General features: G+C 38.8%; 1 protein-coding gene across 8 annotated transcripts; it reads right to left on the bottom strand.

The window, feature by feature from the left end:
- Positions 1–1,432: 1,432 nt before the first annotated feature.
- Positions 1,433–24,995, bottom strand: ears2 (glutamyl-tRNA synthetase 2, mitochondrial). Of its 8 annotated transcripts, XR_009064253.1 has the most exons (14): positions 24,635–24,995; positions 20,131–20,286; positions 19,878–20,067; positions 19,641–19,791; positions 10,477–10,798; positions 10,283–10,391; positions 6,914–7,067; positions 6,649–6,779; positions 5,067–5,199; positions 3,815–4,958; positions 2,810–2,900; positions 2,545–2,606; positions 2,419–2,470; positions 1,433–2,092 (listed from the first exon to the last, which is right to left on the bottom strand). XR_009064253.1 is itself a non-coding variant. In XM_057844470.1 (10 exons), the coding sequence occupies exons 1-10, from the start codon at positions 24,813–24,815 to the stop codon at positions 4,863–4,865; spliced, it is 1,623 nt and encodes a 540-aa protein (XP_057700453.1). In that variant the 5' UTR covers positions 24,816–24,995; the 3' UTR covers positions 2,922–4,862. The 8 variants fall into 8 exon arrangements, 1 of the variants encoding a protein (XP_057700453.1); XR_009064250.1 differs by having other exon boundaries at positions 2,545–2,900; XR_009064252.1 differs by having other exon boundaries at positions 2,419–2,606.
- Positions 24,996–26,719: the final 1,724 nt, after the last annotated feature.

The following is a 26,719-nucleotide window of genomic DNA, read 5'->3' as shown; positions in this document are numbered from 1 at the left end:
TTTTTCAATCAAAGAAAAACTCATGTCAATCAAAAAAATTTGTTTGAATGCAAAAATAAATTTGTAAGTCAAAAAATATGTTTGAAAACTATTTTTCTTTGATTGATATTTTTTTTTAAAAATTTAATTTTTTTTTTTTATTGAAACAACTTTTTTGATTGATGTAATTCTGCGTTTGGACCACATTTTGGCTAGGACATTTGTGTCTTTATTATTCAATCCAAAAATAAGTTGCTTCAAACAAAAAATGTATATTTTCAAAATAAAATCACTTCAATTAAAAAAAAAGAAAAAAAAACAACAAAAAAACAATTGTAGAAAAAAAGGTTTGAATGTGAAAAAATATTTGAGACTCAGAAATTTACGCTTTATTTTTCATTGAAACTGTTTTCTTTGATCGAAGCAATCCTTTTTGTTTTTGAGCCATATTATGGGTAGGACATTTGTGTCCAAATCATTCAATCCCAATAAAAGTTGCTTCAATCAAAAAACTATTTTTAATCAAAGAAAAAAAAAACTTTTGCAAAAATATTTTTTTGAAAATATATATATATATATTTTTTTTTAATTGACGTGTCACTTTTTTTTGAAAAGCAAAAAGTTTTAAACTTTTTTTTTTTTTTTTTTTAAGGTGGAAAAAGTTTTGAAGGCACTTTTTTTTTTTGAAGTAGAAAAAGTTTTGAAGGCACTTTTTTTCGGTTGAATCATTTAGACACGAAGATCCAACTTCAACGCTACTTCTGACATGTTTGAGTGGCAGGTGATTACGCCAATGGCATAAAAGCAGGAAGCAAAAATAATGGCCACCAGGGCTCCATCCAGCCATCGGACTCTGCTCGAGTCCAAGCCGAAAATAGGGCACCGGTACGGGGGTGTGACATCGGCATCTCACCGGTGTGCCGGCGATGGTACGGTGCCCTGTTGCGGCACACTGGCGGACCCCGATATCACTACCCCGGCGCGGAGGCCGGCTGTTGAGTAGACGGCCCGCGACTGACACGACACTCATTCAAAGCTGAAGCGACGGGGCTCCCGGCGCGGGCTACTGGGCAGGCTAGTGTCGGGCCACTCGTCGGCCACTCCCATACCGGCGCGTCGCGACACTGCGGTTGGACCCCGATTGCCAACCGTCACGTCAGGGCAGTGGGTGAAGTTCCCCTCTTGAATCACATTAAGCAGCAGCGCACCATACCAGCGCGGGCACTCCGGTGAGATGCCGATGTCACCCCCCCGTACCAGTGCCCTATTTTCGGCTTGGACTCGAGCAGAGTCCGATGGCTCGATGGAGCCCTGGTGGCCATTAGTCATTCTTTTATGCCATTGGTGTAGTCACCTGCCACTCAAACATGTCGGAAGTAGCGTTGAAGTCGTATCTTTGTGTCAAAATGATTCAATCGAAAAAAAAAAGTGCCTTTAAAACCTTTTCCACTTCAAAAAGAAAAAAAGAAATGCGTTCAAAACTTTTTCCACTTTAAAAAAAAAGTTTTAAACTTTTTCCTTTAAAAAAAAGTGACACGTCAATAAAAAATATATATATTTAAAAATATATATAATTTCAAAAATATATATTTTTGCAAAAGGTTCTTTTTCTTTGATTAAAAATAAGTTTTTTTATTAAAGCAACTTTTATTGGGATTGAATGATTTAGACACAAATGTCCTACCCACACTATGGCTCAAACACATTTCACATTTCTTTGCTTTTGTGTGCAGTGAAGGTCGAATAAATACTGCTCTGAAAGTTAGTCTTGATATGGGCAAGTAACCATTTGCCTCAGCTTAAGATGTCCTCGCAAATGGGTAAAGAAGTCTGCTTCTGAGCAGGGCTCCACAAAGTTGCACAACTGACGGTCAAATGCAGTTTCTCCACTTTTGCCTGCATCTTTTTGAGAGTGCCATGTCGATAGGTGTACTTTGAGTGCATTAAAAGATTTAAATGTGCAGAGGCAGTCCTTATGAAGACATGGGAGTAGGGATGTCCGAGTGTGGTATCCATGTTTTAAGCGGTAATGCTTAAGCAAGTAGGCTCTTTTCAGCAGAAAATGTGCAGTACTTGCAAGTCCACTGCATTAGAGAATACTGCTTTGGTTGACCTGAAAAGACATGATAATTTCAGCATTGAGAACTTGTTAGAAAAAAAAAAAGTTAAATTTTTTCTTAACAGTCACAAATTAAAATGTCCAATTATTTTTAACCACAAATTAAAATCTGCAATAAATTATTTTAATATTCACAAACTAAAATGTTTAACAATGAGTTATTTTTAAATTAACGTAATTGATTATTTTTGAACATTCAAATTGAGATGTACAATTAATTTCTTAATCCATCTGTAAAAACATTAATGCATGTTTGTTATCCCAACCCATGAAACAAATACAAATATTAAATGATTCATTGATCAGTGTATGAAACATACCTGTAATTGCTGAGACTGAGGTATGTGTGGACTTTTGACCATTTGCTTCAGCCTGATTGGGGGATGGTGAAAAAGAACACAAAATTAAGGCAACAATTTCAAAATATAGGCACATAAATGACCAACCTTAAACACACCAGGTTGTTATGGCGTCGAGTGTGATCTCTGCACTCTTTCTATCTGTATTCCTATATTAGGTTAGACCAAAGTTAAAGTGGTGAAATAACAGGGGGAAATGTGATCTAGTCCTCTGATTTTTGCGATTAATGCATTTTAAAACAATTTCAAATTATCAGTGCAGTTTGATCAAACATGGAGGGGGAGCACTGCACATGAAGAAAAGCAAATGGAAGGGCAGATGACAAACACTCTAAAGCAGGGGTCCCCAAACCTTTTCCTGTGAAGGCCACATGACTTTTCCCTTCTCTGATGAGGGGCCGGGTCAGTTTGTAACAGAAAAAGTGTGACGATTGCAGCAGTGCCTAAATGTAAAAGAATTATTGTTTTTCAGAAAGCCATAATTAAATAACCCTTTCTGAATTCTTCTTGGAACAAAATAAAATAAAAATAATTATAACATAATATAATATCATATAATAATGAATAATAATAACACAATTAATTAAATAGATAATAACCAAATAACCCTGTCTGGGTTCTTCACAGAAAAAAGCCAGGAAATAATAACACTATTTGGGGGGGGGGGGGGGGGGGGGGGTTTCAGGGGGCCGGACCAATTGTGGAGGCGGGCTGTATCCGTAGTTTGGGGACCCCTGCTCCAACGCAAGAACCGATTACGTTGGCGCACATAAGGTCTGACTGTGCATTTAGCTCTTACCTGAGCCGAAATAGACAGGCTGAAGCTGACTTAATTCTAGCACTAACTCTGTAAATAAATCACTTTATCGACATTTCTAACATTTTTACGCGAGAAAGTAGCCGTTTAGATCCACAACGTGCAAATTCGGCGCTACTCAAGCTAGCCGTAGTGATTAAGGCACTTCCTGTTAGTTTCACAAAATAAAACACCCGCTAACGATAGAATTAGTGTTTTTATTTTTAAAACAGGAAGCGAACCTCCCCTCGGTCTAGCTAACTTAAAACCGCTCGGTAACTGTTTTAAATCGGTTTTAAAAACCTCTCCCATCGCCTAAAAACGTTACGAGCCCCGTCTGTCAAGAATTCAAAACGCCGGCCGGCATAAAATGGGAGTCTACCATAAACTGTAGTCTACATTTGTTTCTGAAAATGATGAGGTTACTGTCACGGTCATATAGCATGCTTGCTAGCGGTGATATTTGATGTAATTGACACTTCTCCTCCCTGGCAGCACACAGGCTACTACACTACAACAAGACAAATCGACGGTTTACAAAAGAGTAAAATATGTACTTACCAAATCAGTGTGCTGAGGACAAGTAAACCCACAATGGCGAAAATAACTGAGAAAGGTGTTGGAAAGAGCGCGAAAGTGGGCAGGGCAGATCTGCGCATGTCTGATAGAACGCCCAAAGGACACTGGGTACAAGAAATTATTTTTTCTAATTTGACTTAACTGGGATATATCAAGTTAAGCAAGTTCTCCAACCCCAAATTACTACTTACTTATTTAAAAGTAGTGTTCACAACAGGTTGATGAAAATTGAGTTTAGTTCACTTATCACATTTAATTAATTTGAATGTTAGCATTTACAGTGTATGTGAATATTAGTTCCTACTTGTTTTGTTGTGGTAGGAGGGTTTTGTATTGAACACAGGGCCGTGTTGGTTATTATTATAGCAGAGAAGACAGCAGTAAATCAACAAAGACAAGTCAACTGTGCCCCGATCTACCACTCAAGAGATCTGATGGACTCAAAAAGTGGGTTACGATTGCATATTAGTTTGAAAATCCACCGGATCCACCGCATTTTGACACGAGTGACTTCCGGTCTGCCCGATTCTAGCTACCGGTAGTAGTATTGACGCAGGAGGGTCGCGTCTCGCGTCAAATAATAAACTCTGCCGTTCTTTTCGCGTGCGTCGTGTTGAGCCGCTTCTGGGACGCGTTTAACACGTGGCCGCACTGCGACTGGTGTGCATTCGCTGATTGACTTTAATGCCCGCGTTTCACTGCGTTCTTGCGGCGGCCACGTTGTCGCGCCGTTGACGTTTCTGGGTAATTACTGTATACTGTCCTACCGTGTTGGTCCTCATTATAATAGAGAAGACGGAGTAAATATAATCTACACAAAGAAACTGTAATCCGATCGACTCACAGCCTTAAAAAGTAAGGGTTACATTACGTCAAACTCGTTCGGTACGCCTCCGCTCCGAAAAGAGCACCACGTACCGAAACGGTTCAATACAAATACATGTACCGTTACACCCTTGATAATTAGCATCGGTACAAAAAAAAAAATCCTACAGAAAGCCTCATTCTGAGCAAAGGACTTCATGGTTATCTAGTCAGTCTCATGGAGCAGAAGAAGCTTCTTGAGTCGATAGACAGTCTCTGCAGGCCCCAAGGCTACCATCATCTCCGCAACGCTGGGTCCTTGCTACAAAAATGAGAGCGTAAAAGGATGAAATTAAACAGTACTAAGCCCCTTTCAGAAATGATTTGGTAAATTACAACAACAACATGACTACTAATTGCTGTCTTTTACCTGCAGTCCACTGAGAGTCAATCGCAAGAGTCTCATCACATCTCGGTATTTGGTGCTTTTGGTTTGCTTAGCCAGCATCTTCAAATCTTTACTGATTTGATTGGTTTCCTCCTCGCCTCGTTCCTCTGCTAATCTGCAAAGTTAGGACGGGATATTAACTTCATATTGATATACAGTGGGGCAAACAAGTATTTAGTCAAACACTAATTGTGCAAGTTCTCCCACTTGAAAATATTAGAGAGGCCTGTAATTGTCAACATGGGTAAATCTCAACCATAAGAGACAGAATGTGGAAAAAAAAAACAGAAAATCAAATCGTTTTATTTTTAAATAATTTATTTGCAAATCATGGTGGAAAATAAGTATTTGGTCGATACCGAAAGTTATCGTTTTCTGTAACTCTTCACAAGCTTTTCACACACTGTTGCTGGTATTTTGGCCCATTGCTCCATGCAGATCTCCTCTAGAGCAGTGATGTTTTGGGGCTGTCGTTGGGCAACATGGACTTTCAACTCCCTCCGCAGATTTTCTATGGGGTTGAGACCTGGAGACTGGCTAGGCCACTCCAGGACATTGAAATGCTTCTTACGAAGCCACTCCTTTGTTGCCCTGGCTGTGTGTTTGGGATCATTGCCATGCTGAAAGGACCCAGCCACGTCTCATCTTCAATGCCCTTGCTGATGGAAGGAGATTTTCACTCAAAATCTCTCGATACATGGCCCCATTCATTCTTTCCTTTACACAGATCAGTCGTCCTGGTCCCTTTGCAGAAAAACAGTCCCACAGCATGATGTTTCCACCCCCATGCTTCACAGTGGGTATGGTGCAATTCAGTATTCTTTTTCCTCCAAACAAGAGAACCTGTGTTTCTACAAAAAAGTTCTATTTTGGTTTCATCTGACCATAACACATTCTCTCGTCCTCTTCTGGATCATCCAAATGCTCTCTAGCGAACCGCAGACGTGCCTGGACGTGTACTTTCTTCAGCAGGGGGACACGTCTAGTAGTGCAGGATTCGAGTCCCTGGCGGCGCATTGTGTTACTGATAGTAGCCTTTGTTACTGTGGTCCCAGCTCTCTGTAGGTAATTCACTAGGTCCGCCCGTGTGGTTCTTGGATTTTTGCTCCGCGTTCCTGTTATCATTTTGACGCCACGGGGTGAGGAGGGAGTTGAAAGTCCGTGTTGCCCAATGACAGCCCCAAAACATCACTGCTCTTGAGGAGATCTGCATGGAGGAATGGGCTAAAATACCAGCAACAGTGTGTGAAAAGCTTGTGAAGAGTTTGGCCTCCGTTATTGCCAACAAAGGGTACATGACAAAGTATTGAGATGAACTTTTGGTTTCGACCAAATACTTCTGTTCCACCATTATTTGCAAATAAATTCTTTAAAAATCAAACAACGTGATTTTCAGGGTTTTTTTCCCACATTCTGTCTCTCATGGTTGAGGTTTACCCATGATGACAATTATAGGTCTCTCAAATATTTTCAAGTGGGAGAACTTGCACAATTAGTGGTTGACTAAATACTTATTTGCCCCACTGTATCAGTGTTACTCTTGCGTGATAAATTGATTAGATACTTGATTGCTAGTGTGGCAATTTGCTTGGCCTCCGTGGAAAGCACTGCCACCTGTTGACCGGAGAAGGAAGGACGAACCCACAGGTATGAGTAAGCTGGGCTCACGAGCTCCCGCAGATAGGATATGTGACCCTTCATAGAGGAAGAGAGTAGTTTCAATATGACTTGCAAAATATACACATTGGACGTCTTTACTTTTGCAGTTAGCGTTATTGCTGGTAACTTCAATGTTGCAAGCGAGATTGCATGAGAAGAACAATCTTTACCCTCCGTAAATGTAGAACCCGCCTGATGTAATCCTCCTGCAGGACATCTTCATCCTGAATCTCGCCCGAGAAGGCCTGACGGATTTGTCCCTGCAGATCCTTTATCAGAAAATTGCACTGCTGCTCGTCTTCGATTCGATGCTGAAGGTGGATTCTGGGTGGGCCAAGATGTGAGGGTGACTGTTTGCAATGAAATCGTGTTTGGACTCGGATGCAAAGCAATACATGTGTGTAAACTAAATCCCCTGAATAATTAAAAAATCATCTCAACATTGTATATAATGAAGAAGGATGAATACAGGCAAAACAAATTGCACAAGTATGTTAACAGGGGAAAAAAATGGAAATTAAAGCAACACAGTAAAATGACAGTAGGGCTGGGTGATGTGGTTGGGAAACAAAAAAGTACAGAGCCCTTTAGAGGGACATTGACAGAACAATCTGGTGTGCACCAGATAGTATGTGGTGCGCACTCGACACAATCTGGTGCAGCTATCGATTATTTTAGTAGTCGATTAATCGATGAACTAGTTAGTTCGAATAATCAAGTGATCGGATGAGGAACATAAAAAAATTTAAATACCTGAGCTGACGACCAAATGGGATTAAAAATAAATAAATAAATAAGGATCTATGTACAACAAAAGAACAATTGTCTAACTTGCATAGCAAAAGTCCGCTAGCTTAAATGCTATGAGACACTAAAGTTTTTTTGTTTGTTTTGTTTTTACAATGCTGTTAACAAACGGTTCAGACACATTCCAACAAAAATTGGCTACATACACTTTTAAACTAAATTACAAATGCATTAAAAAAAAAAAAAAATTAGCTCAAACAAAAACTTAGCATAGTTGGTCTTCACACGTAGCAACTGGATTCAGCCATGTGACATGAGGCAGACTAGAGGGCAGTGTATCCACCCAAATCAATAAAACTAAATGCAAACACTTTCAAAACAAACCATTGCAACGCCACTTTATATTAAACGAATAGTCGAAGCAGCATAATTTAATTCAAATGTTTTTTTCTATTCGAATACTCAAGGTAATCGATTAATCGTTGCAGCACTAATCTGGTGTGCACCAGATTTCTGGATTGTTCCGAGACAATATAATGGTGATGATGTGCAAGTAATGCAGTCATACCTTTAGAGCTGGGGTGTCCAAACTTTTTGCAAAGGGGGCCAGATTTGGTGCGGTAAAAATGTGGGGGGCCGACCTTGGCTGACGCCCTTTATGTAGAACAATATATTTAAGCAAATTTTAGCAATCCATTCAGTGTGTCACATTTGCATCATTATTTTTTAAATTGAATAATTTCAACAATCTTACAACTAGCCTTTGTGGCGTTCTCTTTCGACTCTCGGGCTCTTGCGAAACACTGCTGCTGTGATACTAAACTAGCTTCAAGTTGCTTCAATTTCTCGCTGCGAATCTTCCCTGTAATCTTGCCGTACATGTCAGCGTGTCTTGTTTGGTAATATCGGCTAACATTGAAATCTTTAAAAACAGCGACTGTCTCTTTGCAAATGAGGCAGACACAGTTGTTGCGTATTTTAGTGAAGAAATAGTCCAGTTTCCACCTATCCTTGAAGCGTTGGCCGTCACAGTCAACTTTATTTTTTTTTTGTTGATTGTCGCCATTTTAGAAGATGGAAGTAATGGGTCACATGGGGTAATGTTGCTTAGCCCTTCAATACCTGCAACATGAAGCAATTATGAGAGAATCCCAAAATTTGAAAAATAAGGTCCTAATGAAACCATTTTTTCAAATTTGTAAAAAGAAAAGTCAAAATGAATATGTGTAATAAGCGCTCTAATATCTATAACCCATGCTAAATCATGTTTTTTTTCTCTCATAGAACCTGCAAATGCATGTGTTGACTTGCATCCATCGTTTTTTTTTTTTTTTTTCCCAAAAAAGAAATGTCAAAATTCTAAATTAGTCTGAAAATCATGAAATTTTAGGTGTATCAAATGTGATACATTTGGCAATAAAGGGTTAAAGTGCTGCTGCCTTTTAGTGGGTAAATGAGGAGCAGCATTTCGTGTGTAAGCTACTTCATATGCTGGTTGCAGTACTTCTGACCAATTTATTAAGTCTGTGTGCGGGCCAGACGTTATTGATTTTATGACAGAGGCTGGGGGCCGGATGAAATTTGACCAGGGGCCGCATTTGGCCCCCCGGCCGGACTTTGGACATGTCTGCTTTAGAGTCCAAGATGGCAATAAAGCTCAACTAAATCCTGTATTATCATTTTTAGCACGCTGAAACTGCTGGTATCCGATGCGCACCTGCAGTTTGTGGCCGATAAAAGGGAATTTTCTGGTAAAATAATTTTATTATTAATAATTGTATTATTGTTATTGTAAACTGTTTGAGGCAACGCATGAACGGGTCATTCCGTGCATACGTCAATTGCGTCAAATATTTTCACTTGATTAATTTAAAAAATTAATTACCGCCCGTTAGCGCGATAAATTTGACAGCACTAGTATTTATCTGTTTTAATTTTTGCACTCCTGGTCCTCCATATATTAGATCCTTTAAGTCCTTGAGGTTCCCTTTAAAGATCTGATCAGTTTTCCGTTGCATTGCCCTTTTTTATTGCATTAATTCAACAAGCAAGTTTTTTTCTTTTATTGTTTTCCCAGAAAACATATGCATTTGAACCAATCAGAGCTAACTAACTATCTATGTTGATCACACGCCAGTATCTAAGCCAATTGAACGGACAACTGAGGTGGTTTGGAATAAATACATCATAAATATTGGTGAAAATGGATTACGCTACACAAGCACTTTATTAGGCTTGTTGTTAACATTTGCGTATGTAATAATAGATAATTAGATAATAATTAGTAGATAATTTTCTTCTTTGAGATGAGATGCGTGTGTAGCAGGCAGTTTTTTTTTTTTTAAACATGGGGGTTTGACAGTTACCATCATATTTTCAGGATCAAAGCATTGTTCCACCCCGTTCCGGCCCTGAATCTTTTTCTGCAGTACTTCTCAAATAGTGGGGCGCACCCCCCGTACGTGACCTCGGGGAACATACTTTTTTCCCGTACCAGGATAAACTGTCATTTCACATCCACTCAAAGGGTGGCAGTGGCGCTTTCATTTTCAGAGTGTGCGCAGTATTTTTTAACCAAACAAGCGCACACAGCAAAGAGCACGCAAGATATGAAAGGCTGAGGAAATATGATGAAGCATGCACGATATGAGAGGGGAAAAAAACAGGCTCTCAGTCAACAGCTCATTTAGGCGAAAGACCTACTTTTAAAAAATCTTCCACACACACACACACAAAAAAAAAAATCTAATTATTTCATAATACAATACTAAATGACAGCAACAGTGACTCACTTGTTAAACTCTGGAATTTTTTCAAGGTCGAGCAAAGCAGAGTGTGTCGTGATCGTTGAGGGGTTAAACTCAGAAATCAGCTCATTTAAAGTCCGCCCCAGTCGATTGTCTAACAGGAACATGTAAATTAGTTGTTACCATACGATATTTGAAAATTTGACGCGAGCGCCCATTACAAATAATTTACCACTCACTGCTGAATCCTGAACCACAGTTGGTGGTGATGTCCAGCAGAGCCTCTGGCAGGACGCCGTCTTCCTTGAACCTTTGGATAAATATGTCCCCCTGCCTCTTTGACAGTTTGCTGCCGTCCTTGTTGGTCAGTAGCGGCAAATGCCCGAAAGTGGGTGGCCGCCATCCGAGGGCGCGGTACATAAGGAGATGCTTAGAGGTGGAGATCAGCCACTCGGAGCCTCGCAGTACGTGACTGATCTTCATGTAGTGGTCGTCTACTATGTTGGCAAGGTGGTAGGTGGGGAAACCGTCTGCTTTTATAACCACAGGATCGCCTTCCACCTGGTGGGAAAGACAAAGGAACGATGACCAATGGCAGCGAATGCGTTAATGAATTAAAGTGGAATCACTACCTGCTAGGGGTTTGACCATACATCGATCTGGATCGATACTAGGGGTCTAACAATCGATTTGGTCAATTAGACCAGGGGTCCTCAACGACCGGGCTGCGGACCGGTACCGGTCCGTGGCGCATTTGGTACCGGGCCGCGCAGAAATAATAAATAATTTATTAACGGCTGCATTCTGGCCAATTGACTTTGGTCTGTGCCGCTTGACACACTAATATCCCTGTCTACTCTAGATATACAACTACAGGATAGAAGGTCGTCATAGAAATGCATTGATTGGGCTGTTAGCACTAAATCTCGTTTTGTATATCTATGCGCGCTTGGACTTGACAATAACGTATGACGTAGGTCGTCGCCAATTTCTTCCCGGAAATAATTAGCCCCCACACTAGAATGACTGAATAACAGACGGCTTTGAACAGACTTTTTACGGGGAAAAGGTAACCTGACGAGCCAGAAGATGTGCCTACAACCTCGAAGAAAACAAAATTTATGCTACTTCCCAATCACTAAAGACCCACGAACTGCGAAGGAGTGAATTCGTGACCCGTATGTGAATAAACCGATTGATTCGAGCATGTCTGTGGAACAGGAATATCAGCTTGTAGAGATCGCAAATCACGGCGACTTAAACGTACATTTGAGACAACAACTCTACCGAAGTTCTGGATTAAAGTCATTTTGGAATATCCTGACATCGCTAGGAGCGCGCTGAAAACTGTGCTACAATTTCCAACATCGTGTATTTGTGATGCTAGCTTCTCTCCATCTCCCATCCCGGGACCATCTCGTCTCAACGAAACAAACTCAGGCCTCCCACTGATTCAGCGGGTGACTTGTATTTTTTTCCCTGCACTTAACACGACGGGGCTAAAAACAAATGCTATTTTATATTTGCTGTATTTTTCTGCCGCACATTGCTGGTGTTCTGACAAAGTTGGCATGCGCGTAACGTTAAAAAGGACCGCAAATGCAGCGATTCCAAAGTACACACTACAAACTTTCTTTAAATAAAGGAATATTAACTTGCATTTGCCATGTTAGGTGCACACAACAACTGCACGTAGCCCTCTCACTTAACGACTTTGCCGTGTCGTTAAGCATTAATTTACGCCATTTCCGTGTTGTGTAATGTGATGTAAATAGTTTTTTAGCACCATTGGATAACATTGATAGTCCAACTGAATATAAAAGAGGGCTTTTTTCACCGCCACAAAAGCTTTGGGAGCAAAATTTTATAAGGGTGCAAAATTTGACAGGACACCGGTCCGTGAAAAAAAGACCCAAATCACACCGGTCCGTGGTGCGAAAAAGGTTGGGGACCCCTGGATTAGACAGTCATATTTAAAGAATGAAAATCTTTTGATATGTGTCTTTCTTAAAAAAAGTGTGTTTCATTAAAATGCAGAAAATGTTTTAGCAATTAAATTGTCCAAAACAGCAATATTCCTTTGTAATTTTTTTATTTCTTTAAGTGAAATTAGGTGGAACTAATTGTGTTAAATGTGTACACAATATCGTATTAAATCGGTCAAAGGCCGTTGAATTGAATTGTAGAAGACTTTGTAATATCGGCAAATATTGTATCATTGTCCAAAGAATCGAAATGAGTTATTATCGTCATGAACTTGGCGATTTACACCTCTACATCGATTGGTTAACCACCAATGTTCCCTCTAATTTTTCATGTGTCTGAGCAGACACACAAGCTCCCTGAGCACACTGAGGACCACTGTGAGCAACATCAGATGTGTCTGTTGGGGCCACACACAGCTATCATGATTCACGCCTGTTCAAAACCTTGGATCATAGCAAGCTATGTAGCTTATTAAAAGAGTGAAATTACAGCAGCAATTTTCATTTGTTTACTTTTACTATAATTGAGTTGGCCCACTTAAAATGAATAAGACAAATCTCGCTGTTCATGAGATGTGTACTATGTAGGGCTGAATGATATTGGAAAAACCTGACACTGCGACTTTTGGGGGGTTTGCGATATACTGCGATAAATATTACGATATTAAAACGAGAATTTTCACCAGATGACTTGAATACCTCTGTTTGGGACGACTGGTGGATCACTACGACCACAATGATTTCATTAGCAATGTCCCGATCCGATCACATGATCAGAAATTAGTCTGATTGCGCCATTTTTCAAAGGATCGGGTTTTTAATTTAAAAAGAAAAATGTTTTACTGCTTGATGCTCGTAAAGCCTCTCACCCTCCTCCCTGCTAAGCAGGGTGACCAAACTGTTTTTCTTGGTCACCAATGCAGCTGGTGTTTGGTACTTAAAATTACCGATTGACAGGTTTGTAGCTTTGATCTGGCTAGAGACGCCTCGGTAGCTCTACGATCAAAGGCACAAATGTGTTAATCATCGGAAAGCTTGGTACACAGTCTGAGGTGTGCTGTAGCAACTCATTCATTGTGTAAGTGAGAGGCTGTTCTCGGCAGCATGAGCGTAAAAAAAAAAAAAATTAATTCGGTATCTGATCGGGCTTCAAAATCGGGCGACTTGGATATGCAATTTGGAAATCCCTAGTATTCATTTAACAGTTTTAATCCAGGCTAAGGGGGTTTATCTGTGAATGATGGAAGATTGATGTATATAAAAGGGATCCAGGAAGCCATGCCTCTGCGCAATTGCTGCTTTTATGAAGAAAAACAAAGATTTTCATTAAAAAAAAAAAAAAATCGACAGTCCTGCAATGGGACTAATGCGCATATGCACATTGCGATGGCGATGTTCAAATGATATACAGTGCAGGCCTAGTACAATGTTTTTATTTGAGAGTCCTGCTTTGGCCTGGGTAAGGTCCAGTTGTGGTGTATGGGTGAGTTAATAAAACAAAATATAATCAAAGATATTAAATTCAGATATGGGGATCAGAAGTGAAAAAATGTGTATCGGTGCTAGGGGTGCACAATATCCATTTTTTGAAACCGATATCGTTAACTTCCAGCTCCTCAAAGCTGATACCGATATCGATAACCGATAATAAATATATAATTTTTTGAATGGTAAATGGTAAATGGTGTTATACTTATATAGCGCTTTTCCACCTTTCAAGGTGCTCAAAGCGCTTTACAATATCTCGCCATTCGAATGTATATTCACCCGAGTTTTTGAACACCTGGAGGTTAAAAAAAAAAAAAAACTAGCGGTGGATTCAACACAGATTTTTGCCTTTGACTTCACCAGATTTTTCATAATGACATGAACATTATTATGAACAAAACAAAGACAAGTACAGTCTTGACTTCAAATAAAGTGCCAATATTTATTTTTTCAAATAAATATAATTTGAGTCAAACACAATCAATTAGTCAAAATAATTGAAGATGTGTTTTCTGACTAATGAGCACTGAACTAAAACATAAACCCAACAGGTATTGTGCTTTATCATCAGAAAAAATATTTGGTGCTACAGGAGAGGAGACAGTTGTGGTCTTTGTCCATGAAACAACTTTCTTAACCTGGGAGACAGGTTAGGACAGCAAGCCTATCAGTAACCAAAATGCCTCTCAATAACTTACTTATAACTAACACTTTAAAATGCAAACATTATATAGTAAGGTTCATCACTCATAACAAAAATATGGTAGAGCAAAAAGGATTAATGGCTTTCCTTATAATAATCAATATCAATCTTTAAAACACCATCGAAGCGATTGTCATCTTTTCAGTGGCTTATTAAGATACCGCTAGACACCGCACTGTGTAAGTCAGACATGTCCAAAGTCCGGCCCGGGGGCCAAATGCGGCCCGTGGTCAAATTTCATCCGGCCCCCAGCCTCTTTCATAAAATCAATAACGTCTGGCCCGCACACAGACTTAATAAATTGGTCAGCAGTACTGCTACCAGCATATGAGGTAGCTTACACACTAAATGCTGCTCCTCATTTACCCACTTAAAAGCAACATTACTTTAAGCAACATTACCCCGTGTGATCTTTTACTCCCAATTTTCTAAAATGGCGACAATCAACAAAAAAAAGAAAGTTGACTGTGACGGCCGACGCTTCAAGGATAGGTAGAAATTGGACTATTTCTTCACTAAAATACGCAACAACCGTGTCTGCCTCATTTGTAAAGAGATAGTCGCTGTTTTTAAAGAGTTCAATGTATGGCGATTTTACCAAACAAGACACGCTGACATGTACGACAAGATTACAGGGAACATACGTAGCGAGAAATTGAAGCAACTTGAAGCTAGTTTAATGTTACAGCAGCAGTGTTTCGCAAGAGCCCGAGAGTCGAAAGCTTAGCCACAAAGGCTCGTTGCGAGATTGTTGAAATTATTCATTAAAAAAAATAATAATAAAGCAAATGTGACACACATAATGGCTCGCTAAAATTATATATATTATATATATAAATATATTATATATATATATTATATTATATATTGTTCAACATAAAAGACGTCAGCCAAGGTCGGCCCCCCACATGTTTACCACACCAAATCTGGCCCCCTTTGCAAAAAGTTTGGACACCCCTGGTGTAAGTGAATGAGTTTGCGAGCAAAACAAAACATAGATGCAGCGAATTATTCTGACCGGCAGGTGGGAGCAATGCCCCGCAAATGGTCAACTGATTTCCCATACTGGTTTGTAGCGCAGCACAGTACATACAGTATTATCGGTCCTATTAATAATGTTATTGGATTTATTGGGATGACGTCATAATTCCTATTATCGGACCTATATTATCGGACCAATAATTATCGTGCACCAGTAATCGGTGCATCCCTATGTAGAACCCACCAATTGGAGCGCTGGGTTGCCAATAGTGTCGCGCTGACGCATCACTGCGGTGCTGACAGTAGTCCTAGTGACGCTACAATACTTTTGTTTAGTTTTATTTCGTGCGCTGCATGGATTTTCTTGTGCGCTGAGCAAGCAGTGCACGATTGCGCATGCGTGCAGCTTAGAGGGAACATTGTTAATCATGATCTGATAAAATCTTTTAGATAACCCCCCCCCCCACTTATTCATTAAATTCTCATAAAACTCAAAATTGCTTTGCATTTTCTTTTTGGGCTTTAAGTGACTTGTAACGGATTGTGCTCATATTAGAGCTGTCCCGACTAGTCGACGTCATCGATGACGTAAATCCGTCGACGAGCACAACATCCCGTCGACGGTTAATGAAGGGTTAAAAAAATATAGGCGTGGAAAGTTCAGAATGTCGGACGCTCTGTATGCAAGCGGGGAAAGCAGCACAAAGTCAAAAAAGCGCACCAGAGTGTCCAAAACATTGACTTATTTCAAAGAAATAAAGGAGGGTATACTCTTGTGTCCTGTCTCTTCAATGCCAAGCTTGGCTGCACGTCGGCCGTGAATAAACACCTAAAGCACAGTCACCCAGTTTGTAAGTCCATCTAACTAACTAACTAACTAACTAACATGTTTTACTGAAGTTGCTAAGCCTGTCGCGATATGCAATGAGTCCATTTATCGCACGGCAAATAAAAATTAGGGCGGTAATTTTCACGGCTGCCTTTTATCGCTGCGCGCATGCGTGCGTGGATACATTGGTGCGTGGGTGCTGATGGCATATGAGACTCCAGTTCCTTTCTCTTATCAACACGCTGTAGAATTAAAGTTCAGACATACAAAATAAGAAAACACATCCATATTGAACACCAGTGACGTGCGGTCAGGGGAGGCAGGTGAGGCAGAGCCTCACCTGTCATCATGACAAAAAAATAATTATAGCATCAAATTTATATTAATATTTGTCCATTGCTCTTTATGTATGACTCATTTCAAACATTTTTTATAGTCAAAATCGCTGAATTTGCCCATGTCCTGTTCAAATAACGAAATGAAACGAGAGGTGCGGCAGCAACAAGTAAAGCCTCACCTCTGATTGCGCAATCCATAACAAACTGGGTTGATACATGGAATTGGAGCGTGCTGGTTGCCGTACATCTGCATGTCGCCATTATAATGTTTCCAGATACGTTTATTTGACCTGATTTTCCACAGTCTGGCTAATGTCTTTAACCCTTAAAGTTTAATTTTTCTTAGTGACATATTTAGTTTTGCTGATGGGAAATAAAACCGCAGTGAAAAGGCACAGCTTGCGGCAGATAGTACTCTGCCGCACTGAAACTGGACTTTCCGTCAAAAGTGGACGCGATTAACAACACCGGAGCTAAAAGGTTTGCTTCAAACTACGGGACAGAAGATAACTCGCGCTTTTCAAACGGACTGGTACACCCGAAAAGACTGGCTATGTGGCTGTCCTTCAAAAAAATCGGCTTTGCTGCTTTCCCTGCCTTTTTTTCTCAACTTGTGCCAATGTCTGGACTAACACGAGATATTGTGACATTAAAAAACTACCACGAAGCCTCAGCAAACACGAGAGCTCGACCACTCACATTCAAAGCCTGATTGCTTTAAAAACTTTTGGAAGCTCAAGGATCGATTTGGCTTTGACGAACAGCGGAAGCTCAACGGTAGCATCCAGAATGCTAAGGTAAAGAGTTTGAAATACCTCATCAATGCAACCTGCATCCTAGCTAAACAGGAGTTAACATTTCGTGGTAACAATGAGCGTGTAAGCTCTTCTAAACGTGGCATATATGTAGAACGATTACATGGTTTTGCTAAGAAAGATGAAAGGTTAGCTAGGCATTTGGACACATCCACTGTGTGTTCTGGCTTGTCAAATAGAACACAGCGATCTAATTGAAGCAATCCTCTCCATTGAGGCGGGGAGATTTTTTTAAGGTAAAGGAAAATAAGGAGGACTTTTACAAAAAGGGCGTAGGTTTGCATAGGGACGGTAGGGACATAACACTAACAACTTTTCAGGATGCTAAAATTGTCCCCACCAACGTTTAAGCAACCTTACCTTTTTTGCATGATATAATGTTCAGTTATATAGAGAATTTAGATCTTTCAATAGTTCCATATGTTGTAAGGATAGAATTGACCCTACCATTATTAAGTGAATTATTTTCATTATGTTTATGCTAATAAAAACCAGACATTTATTCAGGAAATTTTCAAAATGTTTCTTTAGTATTTTTTGAAAACAAAGGTTTGAATCGAACAGTGTATCATCTGAACCAATGCACATAAAAGTTATTATCAGTAGATAAGTATTTATTTGGCATTGATCATTTTGCCTATTAATTAACTAGGTTCATATACATGAGAAATGTTGCCCTTTGCCCCCTTCATCCAATCTGTTTGGTCTTATTAATGTCCCGTCCCCAGCAAAAAGTGTACCTACATGCAGGTTATGCTGTTATATCGTCCCTACGAATGTTGAGACCAAACCTATGCTCTTCCAAAGTAACGGCGGTTTTTGTGGTGAAGGACAGGCACAAGACCACAAACAGTTTTCATTTCAATCTCATAAAAATTTTTTTTAAAAAAGAGCTTAGACTAAGAAAAATACAATAGAATATTTAAAAACTAAATTTTGGCCTTAAATAAAATATTCTTTGTTTTTCTTTTCACACTTTTTGTTTAGCAATCTGTAATAAATTGATTAAAGTATCAGAATTACAAGTTTTAAAAACAACTGAATATTTCACTAAAGGTCAGAATTGAATTCTGTGGTTTTGTACACCACTCTTTACTCTCATTTATGTTGCATGAATTATCGCAAATGCATGATATTTTCTTACTTTTACGTATCGATAATGTGTACCGTGTGTGCGTGTTTTGTGAAGAATGCTGATGAGATATGAAATAACCAGTAGCCAATTGAATAAGCTACCCTTTTTGGTTTATATATTTGGAAATCTGACACTAAAGGAGTCAGTGCCTCACCAACCATGAACCTCACCGCACGTCACTGTTGAACACTGTAACGTTAGCACTGCTACACTGAGGTGAATGGGGGAAAAAGGCAACCTACTTTAGCCTGCTATAAAACGTTGGCAGTCGTCTCATGAAAGCAAACTTGCGGTTAAAAGGTGACATTTCAAACATGAAAAATCGCTGGTTAACAGCATTTGCAAATGAAAAAAATGACCCCAAAAAATCTATTACTGACACTACATGCAATGACAAAAAGTGCTTTTTTGCAGAGTGTAAAGCTGAAGTTAGTGGTTTAGTGAACGTACTTCTGGTGAACATTTCAAAACAAAAGCATGTCATGTTCGTCATATAAACAGCGATTTCTGGAGGTAATCCCACATTCTTAAGAATTCAGATTCTACACTAACAATACCTTTAAAATGACACCCTTTATGAAAAATCTGATTGGCAATGAATAATTATAATTATTATAATACTATTATATACTGTACAGTACTATACTATAATATTAATGCTAGGTGTTTTTTTAACAATTGTTTTGAATCATGTTGGAAAGGCGAAGTCAGTGTTCTAAATCTGTTTACATTCCATTCTTTTGCACTAGTTAATTCTATCAGCATTTGAACTCATTGTTTGTGATTTATTATTGTTATTTCCGTGTTTATTTGGACTTTAATAAATAAGTTAAGTGTTCCAATATGTTTTTGTGAATTGATAAGCATCAACAAAAATTTTATTGATAAATTAGTAAAAAATAAATGAATAAATAAATAAATAAATTTTTTAAATTATTAGATTAGTCAACTAATCATAAAAATAGTCGGCTGACTAATCGGGAGAAAATTAGTCGTTTGGAACAGCCCTAGCTCATATCATAATAAATAGTGTCAGATTTTTTTTATATCGGCAAATATCGTCGGTTCTCCAAAGAATCAGTATCATATCGTAACACTCCTTGAAATTGGTGATTAACGAGCTTAGTACCTGTGCCACCTCGTGACGATTCCACCCGAAAATAAGATCCTCAAAGGGCTCCACTCCCTCTTCAAGACGGAACCTGATCACATGAGGCGTTCCCTGTGCCAGCTTTTCCTGGACCTGCTCAGTCCGAAGGTGTCGACATCGATTGTCATACCTGAGGACGAAGGAAGACGAATACCCAAATACAAAAGCATCATTCTGTCTGCCTGCGCGGGTCGGAGTGATGATGTATTCTGAAACCTTGGAGTCTGTCCGGTTCTCAGAGCTTCTTTTTTTAGCAGCTCCAGCCTTTGAGGTGTGCAGAAACAATGATACGCATTGCCGCTTCCCACTAATTGCGACGCTGTCTGTCTGTAAAGGTCCAATCTTTTTGACTGCAAGTACGGCCCAAATGGCCCGCCACGGCCTGGACTCTCATCTGGAGGTATACCTGAATGACAAAATCCGCTTTAAAAGAGCGTTAACAGGCAGGAAAGTGACAATTTTCTTCTACCTGCCCACTCTAGCATGTCCTCAATGGCTTCTGCAGCCCCTGGCACCAGCCTGCTTTGATCTGTGTCCTCCAGGCGCAAGATAAAGGAGCCGCCATGCTTTTTGGCAAAGATGTAGTTGTAGAGAGCAGTACGGAGGCCTCCCAGGTGCAAGAAACCTATGAAAAGCGAGATAAAGTTCTTAGATCAGGATATTGCCAAAATCGGGTTAAATCTTTGGGTGCCATGGACGGCGATAGACGTCCAATCCAGTCAACTATCAACGGAGGTGAGTAGAGTAGCCAATTTTTTTAATCAAGTAAGAGTAGCGTAACTTCTAATTAATATTACTCAAGTCCCGTAATTTTTGGGCTATAAGGCGCACATGAAATCAACATGTGCTCATAGATAAGCTGCACCAGAGCATAAGCCACAGCTGTCCTCACTCTATTATCGGATATTTACTAGGGCTGTAGCTATCGATTATTTTAGAAGTCGATTAATCGATGAACTAGTTAGTTCAAATAATCGAGTAATTGGATAACGAACATAAAAAATTAAAATACCTGAGATGAACCTCAAACGGTATAAAATAAATGAGGATCTATGTACAAAAAAAGAACAATTGGCTAACTTACATAGCGAAAGTCTGCAAGCTTAAATGCTATAAAATGCAAAAAAATTTTTTTTTTTTTTTTTTTTTTAACAGTGCTCTTAACAAATGGTTCAGAAACATATTCCTACAAAAACGGCTAAATATACAATACGAATGCATTAAAAAACATTAGCTCAAACAAAAATTTAGCTTATGCTGGTCTTAACAGGGAGCAGCTGGGTTCAGCCATGTGAAATGAGGCAGACTAGAGGGCAGTGTATCCACCAAAATCAATAAAACTAAATGCAAACACTTTTAAAACAAACCATTACAAAGCCACTTTAATTAAACGAATACTCGAAGCATCAAAATTTAATTCGAATCCATTTTCCGAATACTCGAGGTAATCGATTAATCGTTGCAGCACTAATATTTACACCAAAAGATATTAACCGATAACACTTTATTTGATAGGGGCATTATAAGACGGTCATAAGATCAAATAAACCACCATGAAGCTTTGCACCAATTGGCTGCAAAGCTTCATTGCTTTAAAAAGTTTCATCTGGCCATCACTGCTCCTTTGGGGCAGACGGTCAACCTCTGCTGTCAACACTGTTGTCGTTCAACATGCCTCCTAGCATGCATTGCAGTGCTACAGATGTAAATAAAAATCTAAATTCATGTTCTGTGCTATTATTTTTTCAGTTACTGTTCCACTTGTTTCATTCATTTTGTATTTATGGTATTGGGTAACACTTTATTTAACAGCGATGCCATAAGACCGTCATAAGACAATCATACTTATAACATGACACTGCCATGAGCATTAATGAATGCTTCTGACAGATGTCTTTTTGTGCCATCCGGCCAAATATCTCACTTTTGAATGGATGCAAAAGATGCGAGCTTAACATACAGTGGGGCAAATAAGTATTTAGTCAACCACTAATTGTGCAAGTTCTCCCACTTGAAAATATTAGCGAGGCCTGTAATTGTCAACATGGGTAAACCTCAACCATGAGAGACAGAATGTGAAAAAAAAATCATATTGTTTGATTTTTAAAGAATTTATTAGCAAATCATGGTGGACAATAAGTATTTGGTCAATACCAAAAGTTCATCTCAATACTTTGTTATGTACCCTTTGTTGGCAATAACGGAGGCCAAACGTTTTCTGTAACTCTTCACAAGCTTTTTACACACTGTTGCTGGTATTTTGACTCATTCCTCCATGCAGATCTCCTCTAGAGCAGTGATGTTTTGAGGCTGTTGTTGGGCAACACAGACTTTCAACTCTCTCCTCACCCCGTGGCGTCAAAATGATAAGAACGGGGAGCAAAAATCCCAGAACCACACAGGGGGACCTAGTGAATGACCTACAAAGAGCTGGGACCACAGTAACAAAGGCTACGATCAGTAACACAATGCGCCGCCAAGGACTCAAATCCTCGACTGCCAGACGTGTCCCCCCTGCTAAAAAAAATACACGTCCAGGCCCGTCTGCGGTTCGCTAGAGAGCATTTGGATGGTTCAGAAGAGGACTGGGAGAATGTGTTATGGTCAGATGAAACCAAAATAGAACTTTTTGGTAGAAACACAGGTTCTCTTGTTTGGAGGAAAAAGAATACTGAATTGCACCATACCAACTGTGAAGCATGGGGGTGAAAACATCATGCTTTGGGGCTGTTTTTCAGCAAGGGACCATGACGACTGAACTGTGTCAAGGAAAGAATGAATGGGGCCATGTATGAACTTTTGGTATTGAGCAAATACTTATTTTTCACCATGATTTGCAAATAAATTCGTTAAAAATCAAACAATGTGATTTTCTGGTTTTTTTCCCACATTCTGTCTCTAATAGTTGAAGTTTAACCATGTTGACAATTACAGGCCTCGCTAATATTTTCAAGTGGGAGAACTTGCACAATTAGCGGTTGACTAAATACTTATTTGCCCCACTGTAAATGGAATTAGCGACATAATTTACCGGATGACGCTTAATGACTTATGTCATAAGCATTCATTAATGCCCATGATAGTGTCATGTCCTAATTATGGCGGTGTTCTGGCAGTCTTATGACGCCGCTGTCAAAGTGTTACCTTTTAAACCAAGTAAATCAACAAATAAACCGCACTGGACTAGAAGCCGCACGATTCAAAATTAGGGAAAAAAGTAGTGGTTTATAGTCCGAAAACTACGGTAACGGTAAAAGTAGTTATCCAAAGATTTATTCAAATACCTGTACAAGTAAAACATTTTTTCTTTAAGCACAACTTCAGCCATATGAACTCTTATTATCTTACTTATTATCTTGTTATATTACTTTTATTATACTGTACTATAGGCTGAGCCTATTACATGATCATATTATGTGAAAAAGATGTGCAAGCTCGAAATAAAAAGCTTCATCATCATCATCAAAGATGACATAAAAATCATCAAATTTGGACTAGAAACTATGATCTACTACACATCCAAGGAGCATGTGTGCCATCTAGTGGAGAAAAAAAGTTAAAGTGGTATGAAAAAGTATCAGAACCTTTTGGAATTTCTCACATTTCTGCATAAAATCACCAAACGTTATCTGATCTTCGTCAACATCACACAGATGATAAAAAAAAATGTTGTTGGGGAGCTGTTCAGTTTTTCCTCTCCACAAGACATTGTGTGTTACTCCTCAAACAATTCAACTTTGGTTTCATCAGTCCACAAAATATTTTTCAAAACTTCTGTGGAGTGTCCAAGTGCCTTTTTGCGAACATTAAACGAGCACACCCCCCCCTCCTTTTTTTTTTAAAGCAGCGGCTTCCTCTGTGGAGTCCTCCCATGAACACCATTCTTGGCCATAGTTTTACATATATTTGATGTGTGCACAAAGATTTCTGTAAGTCTTTAGCAGATACTGTAGGGTTCATTTTTACCTCTCTGAGTATTCTGAGCTGAACTCTTGGCATCATCTTTGGTGGATGGCCACTCCTTTGTAGAGAAGCAACAGTGCCAAACTCTCTCCATTTATAGCCAACGTCTCTGACTGTCAATTGATGAACATCCAGACTTTTAGAGATGGTTGTGTACATTTCCCAGCTTTATACAAATCAACAATCCTTGATCGCAGGTCTTCAGACAGCTCTTTTGACCGAGCCGTGATGCACATCACACAATCCTTCTTATCAGGACAGTTCTTACCAGGTCTGTGTTTTATACTGGGCAGGGTAGCTGTAAACCATTCGTCAGTGATTGGGCAGACACCTGACTTAAGTTCTTTAGGTAAAAATTGATTACTTATTTTTCCCTCTTCAGTAAGTGTTTGCATGCTACCCTCGTTAAAATGTGAAACCTATAAATGTTTGGGTGGTTTTAGTTAAAGCAGACACTTTTTTCATCTGTGTGATTTTGACAAAGATCAGATCACATTTCATGGTGATTTTATGCATAATGTGAGAAATTCCAAAAGCTTCGGATACTTTTACATACCACTGTACCTCTAAATTGTATAATGGAGTCATGTGTTTATTGTTGCAACATATTATTGGTGAAACTGGTAGAGCTACTGTCGGCATCTCTGGCAAAAATAAAGTGAATATGTAAAATAATGAGGAAAAATGTAATGACTCCAGTGTAGCCCATAGAAGCGGAGTAAGAGTCGTGTTTCTTCTTCATAAATCTACTCATGTAAAAGTAAAAACTACTGTGTGGTAAAACTACTCTAAGAAGTACATTTTGTAAATGTAAAGGAGTAAATGTAACACATTACTACTCTGAATATCACCGTCCATGGAACACAATGATTTCATAACAAATTAATAATCGTAGAAAATCAATTACATAGCACCTGTACTTTTCTATTAGTATTAGTAGAAGGCCTACTGTATACGACTATTTATTATGGCGCAGCTAACGAGTTTTTATCTCGCAGAAGGGACCTTACCTGTCGGGCTTGGGGCAAACCTGACCCGTACCTCGATTCCAGCCGTGGTAGCACATCGTCTGCTAACAACAGAGAAAAGCTGACGTTTGAACCGATGTTTTGAGGCAGCGACGGGGCAAACAAAACCCCCGAGAGAGAGCGCACGGTTCAGGTAACAGGTTCTGAGCCACGACTGTGACATTCTTTGACCGCTTCAGTAAATCCTTTGGGTCACAACGGTGACTAAAGAACCCTATTGAGGTTATTTAATGTGGCAGCATGACTTACTAAGACCTCCTTATTGTCACGTAACGTGAATTTTACTTGAGGTGCATGTTCCAGTCATAAAAAGATGAGAACCACACTCGTGTTAGAAAATTGACAGTTGATACGCTCATAGATATCATATATGGACGAGCGTCGTCACTTGTCGGCCATCTTGCGTCAGAGCCATTAGCTGAATATACGAGAGGGGAGAGGAATATACGACACTTAATTAAGCCTGTACTTTGAAATAGCCGTTTTCAAAAGTTTTATTTTTCACGAACATTGGAAATGCATTAGATGAACTGCATTCTTTATTTTTATAAAAACATCCAATTCAAATCACAGCCACATTAATAAGGTTTGTTTAAACCAAACCGTTTGCATCTATTCTAAACCACGTTGTGCTCTATACAATGACAATAAAGACTCTCTATTTTGTATCATTCCAAAAATTCAATTGCAATACAGTATTTTAGTGGAGAAAAATAGATAGCCGCAATCATCTACTGACATAAGATGGCCGCAATTTACCTACGCCTTATACTCCACCTAGTGATATCTAGTAACATATGTAGTATCGATATGCCGTCAAACATTTGTATCCGATTGGCTGATTTTCTTCTTTGGTAAAGTGGTTGGATCGTTTTTTTTCGTTGCTGCCATTTAGCGGAAGTTGCTTCATTCAAACAAAAAAAAAAAAAGGTGCTTTAATTAAAATATATATTTTTTAATCAAAAAAAGGTGTTTGAATGCAAAAAAAAAAAAAAAAAAAAAAAGAAAAAAAGAAAGAAACTCGAAAAAATGTATTTGTCTTTGATTTTTTTTGATTGAACAACAAACAACTTTTTTGATTGAAGTAATGTAGTTTTGCGTATGGGCCAGATTTTGGCTAGGACATTTGTGTCTTTATTCAATTTAAAAAATAAGTTACTTCAAACAAAAAATATATATTTTTTTTCAAAAGAAAAATCACTTCAATCAAAAATAAAGAAATTTCAATCATAGAAAAAAAAATTGGGGCATGTGAAAAATTATTTGAGACTCAAAAATGTGCATTTCAAGACTTAATTTTTCATTGAAAATGTTTTCTTTGATTGAAGATATCCTTTTTGTGTTTGTTTTCTTTTTATTTATTTATTTTTTGTCTAGTCATTCAATCTCCCCAAAAAGTTGCTTCAATCAAAAAAAATATTTACAGTCAAAGAAAAAATTAATTTGCAAAAATAAAATTGCCCTCCCCTAAAATTATTTAATTTTTTTTTTGAAAATATATTTTTTAATTTGATTGTTTTTTTATTTTTGTTTTTTTTATTTTTTATTTTTTTATTTCTTTTTTTTAAGAGCAAAAAGCTTTGAAGGCACTTTTTTTTAAGTGGAAAACGTTTTGAAGGCACTTTTGTATTATTGAATCATTTTCACACAAATGTGGCACTTCGCCTATTGGTCAGACATGTTTGAGTGACAAATGGCTACACCAATGACGTAAGCATTAAAAGCTTGAAAAAGCTAGATTCATGGTCGTCAGCTCGAGCCCCAGCCGAAAATATTTCAACATTTATTTATTTCACTTTTTATTTATTTCATTCCTGCACTCTTGTTCCCCCTGTGGCCGCATGAAATAATTTTATTCGTCCTTGGCTCATCAAACTCGGTGGGCGGGCGTGAACTAGGCGGGGTTTGAGTTGAGCGAGTCAAGCTACATGGCTCTGGAGTCAAGATAGTGCTCCTTCCCAACGTGCCAACGATTGCTGAGGTTCTGCATGAGCATGAGGATTTAATAACAGACACGTTAGACTTAGCAGAACACATTGACGCAGGAAATTCGGTGTTCGGCGCAGC

Source organism: Corythoichthys intestinalis, chromosome 8, assembly GCF_030265065.1.
Source record: "Corythoichthys intestinalis isolate RoL2023-P3 chromosome 8, ASM3026506v1, whole genome shotgun sequence".
NCBI lineage: Eukaryota > Metazoa > Chordata > Actinopteri > Syngnathiformes > Syngnathidae > Corythoichthys > Corythoichthys intestinalis.
The sequence above is the reverse complement of the archived record's forward strand: the minus strand, read 5'-3'. Positions and strand labels throughout refer to the sequence as shown.

Excerpts from the sequence above, each read along its gene's own strand:
- ears2 (XM_057844470.1), bottom strand. The coding sequence starts at position 24,815 with ATGTCACAGTCGTGGCTCAGAACCTGTTACCTGAACCGTGCGCTCTCT. Across the intron at positions 10,392-10,476 it reads CTGTGGTTCAGGATTCAGCA|ACAATCGACTGGGGCGGACT; the intron begins GTGAGTGGTAAA and ends TGTTCCTGTTAG. Across the intron at positions 7,068-10,282 it reads AAAATTCCAGAGTTTAACAA|AATCCACCTTCAGCATCGAA; the intron begins GTGAGTCACTGT and ends TGGCCCACCCAG.